This window comes from Arvicanthis niloticus, chromosome 5 (assembly GCF_011762505.2).
Source record: "Arvicanthis niloticus isolate mArvNil1 chromosome 5, mArvNil1.pat.X, whole genome shotgun sequence".
Classification (NCBI taxonomy): Eukaryota; Metazoa; Chordata; class Mammalia; order Rodentia; family Muridae; genus Arvicanthis; species Arvicanthis niloticus.
This window is the reverse complement of record NC_047662.1, coordinates 7,647,234-7,660,732: the sequence shown is the minus strand read 5'-3', so window position 1 is coordinate 7,660,732 and position 13,499 is coordinate 7,647,234. Positions and strand designations below refer to the sequence as shown.

At 44.7% G+C, this 13,499-nt stretch overlaps 1 protein-coding gene across 1 annotated transcript in view; it reads left to right on the top strand.

Moving 5' to 3' along the window:
- The first annotated feature begins 9,332 nt into the window (after positions 1 to 9,332).
- Positions 9,333 to 13,499, top strand: part of Ciroz (ciliated left-right organizer protein containing ZP-N domains) — a 29,001-nt gene continuing 24,834 nt past the window's right edge. Inside the window, exon 1 of the mRNA XM_034503698.2 lies at positions 9,333 to 9,358. Coding sequence (XP_034359589.1) covers positions 9,333 to 9,358 — 26 coding nt within the window. The remainder of the gene's footprint in view (positions 9,359 to 13,499) is intronic.

Here is a 13,499-nt window from a genome sequence, read left to right as displayed (position 1 = left end):
ACCAGAAGGTGTTAGGGCTCCTGGAGTTGTATATACAGGAGATTATGATTTTTACTTTGGAAACTTTAAAGCCTGGCTTGGTGATATACACCTTTAGTCCCAGATCTGGAAGCCAGCCTGGTCTACGTAGCTACTTCTAGGCCAGCCAAGGCCTAGTAAGACCCTGTCTCAAAAACACTAAAACTAGTGGAGCTGGAGAGATGGCTCTGCTGTTAAGAGAATTAATTTTGCAGTGGACCCTGGGTTCAGTTCCCGAATCCCACATCTGGCTTCTCCCAGCTGCCTTGTAACTCACAATCCCAGGCGATTTGAAACCCTTTTCTGACCACCCTTGGACATCTGCACAAACCCACACTGAAACACATACATATATAACAGAAATAACCCTTAAACAAAACAAAACAAATCCAGACAAAAAGAACACTTGAAGTAACAATCCAATGGGTACCAGCATGTATGTAACTTGTAGGGGGCATGGAGGTGTTTGTGTTTACGGAGAAGCTCTAGGGGAGTCTGGAATCTTAAGCACACAAGGGAAGAATGCGGAACCTGTTACCTGCCCAGAAGGCTGGGAGTGGACATGCTTTCTAGCCTGGTAACCTTAGCACTACTTGTGAGACCACATCAGACCCCTCCCCCAGACCCCTGAGAGCCTGTTTCTGTCAGTTTATCTATAAAAGCTATTCGGTGAAAGGTGTCACGTGTACTTTTCAAAGAGCTTTGATGTATCACGTCTGATCTTTATTCAGCTTAACTTTGTTCCTCAAAGAGATTTATGTGCACTTTGTTGGATACATGAGACTGAGTTCATTGTCACTAGAAAAGTTTTCACCAAATTGTGGCGCGTAAATATCCCTAAACTGTGTGTAAATATCCCTAAACTAAACCACCCGGGGTCAGACTCTCTAAGTTTGAACCAATAACTGTCTACTGAGCCCCATTGAACCAAGCTGCCTTCTTATCTCCCTCTGATCATCTCTGTCGGCTGTGGAGGCTGCAGAGAACCCTGAAGAAAGTGGCTAATATTTTGTAATATCTATTTATCTGCTTAGGAATGTGTATAGCTAGCTTGTGCTCACTCACTCTCCCCCATCCCAGGCCACTTGAAAGTAAACAGTGCATATTGTAACATTCAACCTGCTTCCTCCCCAACCCCCCAGCAAGGACATTCTCCTACATGACATCAGTAGCGGGATGCAGGAGCTGGGCTTGGTGGTACAGGCTGTCATCACAACTACTCAGAAGGCCCAGGCAGTGAGGTAGAAAAAGTAGGAAAGATAAATTATTAGTTAGCATTTTATGATTTAGAGATTCACTTAAATGTAACAGAATGACCTGGAGAAATAGCTGAACAATAAGTCCTTGACCTTAGCAACCTGACCACAAATTGTCAACTTACAATCTATCAAATGTAGCACTTGCCTTTGAAAACCAAAAGCCCCTGAGCTAACTGCAAGTATGTTTCTGTTTTACTTGCTTGCTCACCCCACCTTGTGGTTTTAGAATATAAAATGAAGCCTTTGAGGAGTTATCCAGCCACAGTGCACTGGCGACACCTCAGCTCTTGCTTTTCTTCTTCTCTGTCTTTTTATTTGTCTATTTTATTTTTAAATTTATCTTCTCATTTATTACATCCAGACCCCTCTTCTCCTTCTACCCACCCCCATTGTTTTTGTTTTGTTTTGTTTGAGACAGGTTTCAGTACTTAACCTTGTAGATTTTTAAAGTCATTTTTGTAGGGGCTGGAGAGTTGGCTCAGTGGAAAAGCACCTGCTGCTCTTCCAGAAAACAGAAGTTTGGTTCCCAGCACCCACATAAGGATGGTGACTCATAGCCAACTGTAACTCCAGCTTCAGGGGAATCTGATACTACACATACATAAAAATAAAATAAATCTTAAAAAAAAAACAAAAAAATCTGAGCCAGGCAGTGGTGGTCCGTGTGCACCTTTAATCCCAGTACTCAGGAAGCAGAGGCAGGTGGAGCTTTGAGTTCAAGGCCAGCCTGGTCTACAGAGTAAGTTCTAGGACAGCCGGGGCTACACAGAAAAACCCTGTCTGGAAAAACCAAAAGGAAAAATAAATAATTCACATACACACACACACAATTTTTGCAAGAAAAGCAATCCGTGCAGACACCAATAGCAAAATCCTGAATCAAACTAAGCTGGCCCCAATTTGCAGTAATCCTCCTGCCTCAGCCTCCTAGGTGTTGGCATATGTACCATGTCCCTCTTCAAAATTCCTTTTGTAAAATGATACTGTATTTACATAGAACCTATGCAAATGCCCCATATACTTTAAATCGTCTCTGCATCCCTTACAATACCTAATAAAATGTAAATGCTATGTAAATAGTTGTTATATTGAGTTATTTAGGGGATGATGACAAGGAAAAATTTATGTACATATTTAATGCATGATTTTCCCCCTACTTTTAAAAAACAGATTTATGTACTTCCTTGTGTGTACATGTCTAAGTGTGAGTGACTCCATGTGTGCATGGAGGGGCATGTATGTGCACATGAAAGCCAGAAGACTATATCACACACCCTCTTCCATCATTCTATACCTGATCTCCCCCCCGGAATCTGAGACTTATGTTCTAGGCTAGCAGCCAGAAAGCCATAGCCTTCCGTTTCTGCCCTCTCAGAGCTGGAGTTACAGGCATGTGCTGTAAGGCCCCTTTACTATGTGAGTGTTAGTTTCTATGTTCTTTCCCCACATTACACAGCAAATGCTCTAAGTACTGAGCCATTTCTCCAGCCCCCTACCCCCTTTTGTTTCTTTTTCTTTTTTGAGACAAAGTCTGTTACTTTAGCCCAGGTTGGCCTTACACTCACTATGTTGGTAGCTCAGATGTCTTAAATACACAGCAACCTTCCTGTGTAGTTTCTGTAGTGCTGAAATTACAGATCTAAATAATTTCAAATCTATTTGTTGTTATTATTGTTTTTTTGTTTTGTTTTTTGAGAAGGGTCTGATGTAGCCTGGAGTAGCCTTTAGTTCCGTATGTATGTAACTGAAGATGATTGTGAACTTCTAACCCTTTTCCTTCCACCTCCCAAGTGCTGGGAGTACAGGTATGGGCTGCCATGCCTGGCTCTAACACATGCAGGCACGCACGCGCACACAGGTATTTGCTTGTTGAGACAAAGTTTTTTTGTGTGGCTTTGGCTGTCCTGGAGCTCCGTAGACAAGGCTGGCCTTGAACTCACTGAAATCCGCCTGCCTTTGCCTCCTGAGGACTGGGATTAAAGCCCTGCACCACCATGCCTAAAGGAGAGGTATTCAGATGTTCCCAACTCTGGGAAATGACAAACCTTTAAAGAGAAAGAAATGATAACTCTCTGATTTGATGATTGCATACTATATACATGTGTCAAATTATTGCACTGTGCCCCATGACTACCCGCAGTTATTGTGTGTCACGTTAGACATTGGGGACTGGAGATGCAGCTAAGGGGTTACAGCATGTCCTTAGGACTGTCTGAGGCCCTGTGTTTTATTCTCTGCATCGTAAGTAAAACTTTCAAGTTTTATTCATTTATTCATTTTAATTTTATGTCCATTGGTGTTTTGCCTGTATGTATGTGTGTGTGACAGTGTCGAGTGAGTCACTTGGAGCTGGATTACAAACAGTCATGAGCCACCACATATGTGCTGGGAATTGAACTCGGGTCCTCTGGACCTCAGGTCCTCAGTGTTCTTAGCTGATGGGTCATCTCTCCAGCCCCAGGTTTATTATTATTATTTAAATTATGTGTATGTCTGCATGTGGGTATGTATTCACAGAGATTAGTTAGAGGCGGTTATGAGCTGCCTGGTGTGGGTGCTGGGAACTGAACTCAGGTCCTCTAGAAGAGACGTGCTCTTAACCACTGAGCCATCTCTCTAACCCCAGGGATAACAGTTTTATCAGAACACAGCAGGCTCACTCATTATTCTTGGTTTGTTACATTTAACGTTCATAGTATCATTTTCAAAGCCCAAGTGTTTACTGTGTATTCTTTACGGCAAAGCTTACCAACCTGTGGTCTGTGACTTCTAACTGTTCACAGCTTTCAGTAGATGACCACCCTGTGTCACTTGCATTCTCTGCTGGTCCCTAGAGATCCAAGACTGCCACAGAGGAACAAAGCTCCCTGGCGATCTGGGAGCTATTAGGCTGTGTTCACAGAACCCTTCTTTGGCACAGGTACCATCTTAGCAATTAACACCAAGAGTTGCTTGACTCTTTACCTCTGTGAAGCAGTTTCTACCATCCTCATGTCCCAGGTAAGAAACTGAAGCACAGGCTGTGGTCCTGCCCACCCAGACCTCTGAGGCACCTGAGTGCCTGAGGCTGCTGCTTTCTCTCCCACCTCTGCACAGCCCCCTAGCACTCCTCCTCCCTCGTTTCCACCTCTCTAATTTTTGCCATTCTGATGAATGTAAAATGCTCTCTCATAATGTCACTTTGATTTGCATCTCTCTGAAATCTACAGAGGCGGAGTATTTCTAGAATCTGGGTTCTTAACTGTTAATTTGCTTCTTGAAATCAAACTAGTATAAATTTTCTAAACAAGGTAGAAAAAAAGGCCTTTTTTTCTTTCTTTCTATCTATCTATTTATCTTTTTTTCTTTCTTTCTTTTTGAGACAGGGCTTCTCTGTGTATCCTTGGCTGTCCTGGAACTCACTCTGTAGACCAGGCCAGCCTCAAATTCAGAGGTCCACTTGCCTCTGTCTCTGGAGTGCTGGGATTAAAGGCATGGGCCAGCTACCACTGTTGGGCTTAAAAAGAAAGAAAGAAAGAAAAAAGAGGTCTAGAGAGATGGCTCAGCAGTTAAGAACACTGATTGCTTTTCCAGAGGTCCTGAGTTCAATTCCCAGCAACCACATGGTGGCTCACAACCACCTATAATGGAATCCAAAGCCCTCTTCTGGTGTGTCTAAGAGAGTGACAGTGTACTCATATACATAAAATAAATAAATCCGAAAGAAAGAAAGAAAGAAAGAAAGAAAGTAAGTTGGGGATTTAGCTCAGTGGTAGAGTGCTTGCCTAGCAAGCGCAAGGCCCTGGGTTCGGTCCTCAGCTCTAAAACAAACAAAAGAAAGAAAGAAAGAAAGAAAGAAAGAAAGAAAGAAAGAAAGAAAAGATTTTAATAGAGACTCCTATGGGGGCTGGGAGACAGCTCCAGTGGAAAAAAATCAAGAGTTTGATTCCAGAACCTGCATTTGGAAAAAAACAATAAAAAAGAAAGAAAGAAAGAAAGAAAGAAAGAAAGAAAGAAAGAAAGAAAGAAAGAAAGAGAAAGAGAAAGAGAAAGAGAAAGAGAAAGAAAGAAAGAAAGGTAGGTTTTTGGTTTGGTATTAGTATTGATTTTTCAAGACAGGGTTTCTCTGTGTAGCCCTGGCTGTCCTGGAACTCAATCTGTAGACCAGGCTGGCCTCAAACTTAGAAATCCGCCTGTCTCTGCCTCCTGAGTGCTGAGATTAAAGGTGTGCACCACCACTGCCTACTCACATAAAACGGCTGTATACATCACTGTAATCCTGCACTCCTATAGAGAAGTGGGAGGCAGAACAGGAACTCCTGAAGGCTCAGGAGGTAGAGTACTCTGCCTCAAGTGAGAACTGACTTTTGAAATTGCCCTTTGACCTACACACCCATGCACATGGAGGGAGGGAGGCGGGAGGGAGGAGGGGACACTGGGATGTGGTGGTGGCATACACTTTTAATCCCAGCACTCAGAGGCAGAAATACAATAAAATCTGAAGATGACTAAGCATGGTGGTTGATGTCTGTGATCCCAGCTCTTGGAAGCCTGAGGCAGGAGCATCAGCTAAATTACTTGGCCCCATTGTGTGTATTTTACCACATATAATAAAATAATTAAAGCCGGGCGGTGGTGGCACACACCTTTAATCCCAGCACTTGGGAGGCAGAGGCAGGTGGATTTCTGAGTTTGAGGCCAGCCTGGTCTACAGAGTGAGTTCCAGGACAGCCAGGGCTACACAGAGAAACCCTGTATCAAAAAACCAATAAATATGTTTAAATACCTCAATTGAGCCGAGCAGTGGTGGTACATGCCTTTAATCCCAGCACTTGGAGGCAGAGCCAGGTGGATTTCTGAGTTCGAGGCCAGTCTGGTCTACAGAGTAAGTTCCAGGACAGCTAAGGCTACACAGAGAAACCCTGTCTTGGGAAAAAAAATTCCTCAATTGATAGCAAGATTGAATTATTAAATCCACGGTGTCATATTAGCACTTCTGGGTGGAGGCTTGCCAGCCACCATGGGTCACTGCCTTCCCCGCAGAGCCGTGAGGAAGAACTGGGGTTGTAGCTCAGTGACAGAGAACTTTGCCTCCTGTGCAGGACACCCCAGGTTCAGTCCCCAGTACCAGCTAAAGCAGACAAAACCAGTGCTGACTGTGAAAGATGTGGGAGATTCTGCAACAATCACCATGGGTCATGAAAACACATGGATTAGGACCAGTAAGATGGTTTATCAGGTGAGGATGCCTGCTGCCAAGTCTGAGAGCTGGAGTAGACTCACATGGTGGGAGAGAACCCACTCTACAAGTTCTTCTCTGATGGCCACATATGTGCAGTGGCAGACACACATATACATACACACACACACACACACAGACACACACGTGCACATGCACACACGCACACATACATACACACACACACACACACACACACACACAAACACACACATGGAAAAATGAAAGAAATTATCTGGGAATTCTCTTGGGGGCAAAATAATATAATGGCTTGTTTTTGTTTTTAAGATTTCTTTCTTTTATTTATGAGTACACTACAGCTATCTTCATGCACACCAGAAGAAGGCATTGGACCCCATTGCAGATGGTTGTGAGCCACCACATGGTTGCTGGGAATTGAACTCAGGACCTCTGGAAGAGCAGTCAATGCTCTTAACCACTGAGCCATCTCTCCAGCCCTAGTGGCTTGTTAATAATATTGTTCATAATGGAGTCAAATGCTAACGTTCAGTTAGATGTAAGTGAAGGTAAGCATGTGACTTTCCCCATTCAAGATCAAGAACTCCTGAACTTATATAGATATGTGCCTTGGAGGGTGGACTCCAGCTTAGACGGCTCCCTGTCAATGGCTCAGAACCCTGTGTAACTCGGAGAGACTTCTGGATGAATGGCAGCTCTCAACACAAAAACTGGCTCGGGTGGCATGGATCTCAGTTGGTAGACGGCTTACCTAGCTTTACCGTGAGTTCAATCCCCAGCATTGACAATAGTGTGAAAAATATCACATTTTCACATAGAAAGTCCAAACACCCATTTCCTGGCTCCCAGTCTGGTGGTGTGGGGTATCCACCAGAGAAGACTGCTCAGATATGGGTGTAAGCCTATAGAAAGTCTTTACTAGCCAGCCGGTGGGTGACAACACGGGGCAAAGCTTTTAAACACAAGAACCAGGTTCTGGGTTGACATACTTCAGTTAACAAGAACAGTTAGCTGGAAGTGAAAAGCCAAGGTTAGTACATTTTGAGACTTTCCCAGAACTATGTGGGCTTTGATGGATTAGGCTTTTGTCTAGTGGTACTGTCTACCTGCTGAGTTTTACAGCCTGAATGGTACTTCCTTCATGGGGTCAGTCAGTTGTGCTAAGGTCTGGGGCTCTGTTACACTGAGATGCAATGAGATACTTTGTATATTTTGTAACTGACTAACCAGGTAGACATTTGGCAAGCCTCGTGGTCACAAGGCTGTCTTTCACAGAGATGGGTGAACTTGAGAATGCCTGGGAAGTGCGGCAATTGGAGTCAATATTTTCTTATTAATCTTTGACCTCCAAGTGTTGAAGGAGACCCATGAGTATGTGGGTGGTTGTGCCTTTGGAAAACAAGTTTTATGGGTAGTGGAGCCCATAGTTTGGATGCAATTTCTCATTTGCAAGCGAGGAGGTTGTTCATAAATAAAACCATGGTGAAATCCACTCAGAAGCTGTGACTTAGCCAGTCCTTAACTGTTACTGAGGAGAAGCAATTTTGAAAATGTGATGTTTCCCAAATGAAAAATGAAATTCAAGTTCATCTGTGAAAGATCCCAATAAAACCGCCTTCACAAAGAATATTCCAGAAGAGTGTGTGTGTGTGTGTGTGTGTGTGTGTAGATGTGTTTAAAGATGTGTGCCTTTAATGTCAGCACTTGGTAGGTAAAGGCAGGTGGATCTCTGAGTTTGAGGCTAGCCTGGTCTAGAGGGTGAGTTCCAGGACAGCCAGGACTACATAGGGAAACCCTGTCTTGAAACACAACACAACACAACACAACAAAACAGAACAAAAAAGAACAAAAAAAGACATGTGTTAAGGCATGTGGCTATTTCTGTAGGGAATGGGGGGGGGGGGTAAGAGGAATGAGGTTTATGTTGTCAGAAAGGGAAGGCATTGGCATTCCTGTGTGAGGCTGTTTGAAGTGAGTGCTTCAAGGGTCCCCATGAAGAGCTACCCAGCTGTGCATCCTAATCTGGGTGATTCTGTTTGGTGCAACAAGAACCTTTCATCTGTGTGTGAACAGGGCCTACATGATACTTTTCAAGAATTACATTGAGGTCAAGGTTCCGACCATGTCTCCTCAGGTAGCTCAGGATAAACCTGTGAGCTCAGGAAATGGTGTACAAGAAGGGTGCTAAACACTAACAAAGAAAGAAGATTCTAGAAGATGGGTCCAAAAGTTCTCCTTATACCAGCTCTATGTGTTTTAGAATATTTTGTAACAGGGGAAAGGGCTGGTAAAATGGCTCAGTGTATAAAAGTATATAAAACCCTGATGACTCTTAAATCGCTGGGATACACGTGGCAGAGAGAACTGACTCCTGAAAGAGCACTGTCACACACACACACACACACACACGGAAGCACTCACGAATGCACACGGACACTAAATAGATGCAGTTATGTTTGTATGTATCTTGTCTTGTTTTGAAGACAGGGTTTCTGTGTGGTCTGCTTCAGTTCCTGCCTCTAGGTTCCCGGGTGTTCTGTGTTCCTACAGTGATGAACTCTAATGTAAGATGTAAGAAACCCTTTCCTCCCAAGTTGCTTTTGGTCATGGTGTTCACTATAGTAACAAACAACAGGACCCCTTTTTTGAGGTCTCAAGGGAATAAAGCAATTAATGTCACCCCACGGGGTACAAAGCAGTGGAGAGCTGTTAACACACCTCTGTGCATTCTGGCACCTGGCTGGCACCTGAGTGACCCTTGGCAACCAAGGGAAGGGGACAGGCTGGCCCTTTACTTCTGAGCTAGGAGTGCCACTAGATGAACTTCTCCAGGGGAGGAGAGAGCCACCCAGCTGAGGATGTGGGGGTCTGTGGCAGTTGTCTGGTAAGTGGCCTTACCCAGGCCTTCCAAGAGGGTGTTCTTTGGTCTTCGTGGGAACTGAGAGACCAGGGGAGCCCTGAGCTTCCCTTATGCCCTTTGGAGCAGCAATCAAATATTTCCTTTTAGAGTCTGGGAGCTTTATGTCTAGAGTGGAGGAGGCAGTGGGTGAAGCCTGGTCAGGTCTGTGGCTGCTTGGTCCACAGGGATGAAAAGAAGGCACCAGAGGACCTAGTCTTCAGGGGAGGTCTGGCCAGAGTCATCCCCATCTTTCCCAGGCTCCCCAACATCTCTTGCCATGGATGGCACTTGTCTAGCATGCTCAAGACCAGGACTCAACCTCCACTGGAAAACAGAGCAAACCCCTTCAGGGCAGGAATGGGGTCTCTGAAGCCAGCTTGAAGGTCAGTAACAGCTGGCAGTTGGCTCTGGCTTGCTTACTGCAGGCCTTCTGTGCACTTTGTGACATTTGTAGATCTGTGGACAATGAGGGTGATGGAGAAGCTGGGGAGTTGGGGGTGGGCAAGCAGAAGGAGGTCTGGGTTCCATGCCAGGAACCACCCACTTCTCATAAGTGCTCAGTGTGGGATTCCACTTTGACACAGGAAGGGTCAGATCTATTCCCAGGCTGGGAAGGGAAAGATCAGGAGCTGTAAAAGCCAAGCTGGAATCTCAGTTCTAGTGGGAGCTGGAGGAGGAATATGAAGAGGAGAAGGAGGAGGGGGGAGTGTAGGAGGAGACTGAAGGGGTGCAAGCTGCCATGGCTCTAATGAGGTTGGTGTAATGCACTTTTCTGTACAACAGCACGGATGGGTAGAGGATGGCGCCTGCAGCAGCTTGCGTCTCCTTTCCCAGGTCTCTTCTTGGCCTCTAGCAACAGATTCACCTGCCCTTGGGGAATCTTTGCTTTGCAAACTAATAATATGGCGATAGTGCTGCCCCCTACTGGGAGCCAGGGTGAGACTCCAGCTAGGTTCGCACCTTGCAGAGGCAGCAGAACCTGAGGCAGGGATGATGTCACCAGGTTGTCTCTAGAAGAGGGTCCCACTCCCTTGCTTGTAGTTTGAGATAGGGTCTCGGTATGTAGCTCAGGTTGGCCAAGCTCCAGAACCCTTGCCTCTATTTCCAGAGTGCTGAGATTGCAGGTCTGTGCGGCTACGCCTGGCTTTATTCTGTGTTTTGTAGGCAGTGAGTAGGTGAGCTGCAGGCCCGGATCAGATTACAGGCTAGGGAAAGTGTCTAGGCCAGCGGTTCTCAACCCATGGTTAGGGGTTGAACGGTCCTTTCATAGGAGTTGCTTAAGATCATTGGAAAACAAATATTAACATTTTATAACACTATCAAATTTACAGTTAGGAAGTATCAATGAAAATCACTTTATGGTTGGGGGTCACCACATGAGGAACTGTATTAAAGGACTGAAGCATTAGGAAGGTTGAGACCCACTGGTCTAGTTATTTTTTTTTTTTTTGCCAACTTATTCTGGAGGCCTGAGGGCCTAGGCAGTTGATCTGATTGTCGTCTTAGCCTTGGCTCTCATTTGATAGCCAAGAACTGGAGGACCCAGTGATAAGTAGCCTTCGATGGAAGCCTAGTGTCCTTTCTTATCTTGGTTTTTTTTTTTTTCTTTCTTTCTTTCTTTTTTCTTTTTTTTTTTTTTTTTTTTTTTTTTTTTTTTTTTTTTTTGGTTTTTCAAGAAAGGGTTTCTCTATGTAGCCCTGGCTGTCCTGGAACTCACTCTGTAGACCAGGCTGGCCTCGAACTCAGAAATCCGCCTGCCTCTGCCGCCCAAGTGCTGGGATTAAAGGCGTGTGCCACTGCCCGGCTTATCTTGTTTTTCTTAAATATTCATTTGTTTTTGAGTTTATGAGTGTTTTACCAAGTGAATACAGTACCCACCGGCCAACAGATTTCCTGGAATTGCCACCATGTGTGGAGCTGGGAATTGAACTCTGGTTTTCTGCACAGGCAGCAAACACTCTCAACCACTGAGAGTGTTTGAGCAACACTCTCAGCTCCTTAGTCCCTCGGTTTTGCTTTTGAGACAGAATTTCTCCATGTAGTTAGTCCTGAGTGGTCAGAAGCTCAGCTTCTTCCTGCCGTAGCCTCTGAAGTGCTGAGATTAGAGGTATATGCGGCCACACTTGGATGGATTACTTAAAATATTACTTCAAACATCTGCATATACATATGTGTATATTTCCACACACATGTAAATAGGGATTCATATACGTTTTCCACTGAAGATCAAACCTGGAACTTGGTATATACCATGCAGTCATACACCTTACCACATCTGAAGCCCTCTACTTAAAGGATAAATAAATAAATAAATAAATAAATAAATAAATAAATAAATACATCTCCGTCTGGGGATGTAAAGGAGTGTACCGGCCTCAAATGCACAAGGTCCTGTGATTTATTATCCAACACTGAAAGAACTAAATTGAAGTATGAACACATTTCAGAGATTTTTATTAAATGTTGTCTTGGGTTCAAAAGAGAAGTCCCCAGAGAAGGTACGTATAGAGGCGGTGCAGAAAGCTGAAATGTATTCCCTTAATGGATGTAAACTAAGCCACAGCCACAGGTCAGCAGCAAGCCGCGCCCTACCTGGGTACGACTTGGTTTTTCACAAAGGGTATTTTCTCATGTAGCCCAGGTTGTCTTTAAACTTGTCATGTAGAGGAGAATGCCTTTTAACCTCTGAGCCTGCTGCCACCACCTCCCAAGAGCTGGGATTATAGGCATTCGTGTGCGTGCGTGCCTGGTGTTCTGAAGTGTGGGGGATCAAGGCCAGGCTTCTGTGCGTGCCAATTAAGAGCCCTACCAAATAAGCTATAACCCCAAACCCTGATTCACATTTTTCTGCATAAGAACAATTTTCATGGCGCTCAGAGTTCTGAAGCTTCTTCCAGATAATGAAAGAGGCACAGACTCCATCCTGAGTGCACTAGAGAACACCCTGAGGTTTTCTGTTTCTTTTCTTTCTTTCTTTTTTTTGTTTGTTTTTTTTCTGAAGAAACTTAGTAACTTTGTGGGTCCATTCAGGAACCTTTCAAACTTTCCTTTAGACTCCAAAGCAATTCTAAAACAAACACCTATGGCCGCTCCCCCAACCCCACCCCTCGGCCCTTGTCATGCCCCAGCCCACCCCAGTGACTTCCACTTTCCTCCCCAGAGGAGCAGCTATCTGCACCTCCAAATGCAATGACTATTTTTGACCTGTCTATAAATACAGTCAGAGAAACGATGCTCTATCATTTCTGGCATCTTTCACTTAGCAAAAAGTCCACCAAGTGGTGTGTTGCTTTTTTATTGTGCTCTACCGACCCCTATGGTCGAACAGATCCTGTGCCGATGGGCGTTTGAGTGCTTTCCAGTCTGAGGAACCAGCCCTGCTCTGTGGACAGCCTCGTGCATACCTTTTTGGACACTGTGCCTGAGATGCTGCTGGAATAAGATTGCAGAGGGATCGGCCTTAGATGGTGCTGGTTTCTGAAAGTAGGGGGTTGACTCATTTCCTAGCTTTGGGAGCTGGAGCGGCCTGGCTTCTGCTAGCTCTCCCAGGTGCTCTCAGTCACTGCAGTTTCTGACTCCAGGGCTATTTCCCAAATATCACTTAAGGAGGTTGCCTTTCTGCAGAGTTTAGATTCTTCACGTAGTCCTTCAAAATGAGACTTTAAAAAAAAAATTGTATTTAGAGCCGGGCAGTGGTGGCGCACACCTTTAATCCCAGCACTTGGGAGGCAGAGGCAGGCGGATTTCTGAGTTCGAGGCCAGCCTGGTCTACCGAGTGAGTTCCAGGACAGCCAAGGCTATACAGAGAAACCCTGTCTCGAAAAACCAATAAATAAATAAATAAATAAATAAATAAATAATTGTATTTAGCCTGGTGGTGATCTCTGAGTTGGAGGCCAGTCTGGACTATAGAGTTAGTTCTAGGCTAGCCAGGTCTACACAGAATATCCCTGTCTCAAACCCTGCCCCCACCAAAAACCAAAAAGATTTACTTTTGAAGACAGGTCTCACTATGTAGCTTTGGCTGGTCTGAAGCTCACTGGAGACCAGGGCTGTAGCTTCATTTGGTAGACGCTTATACAGAATGTACAGAGTCCTGAGAGCTATGCTCGAGACTGCAGAACTC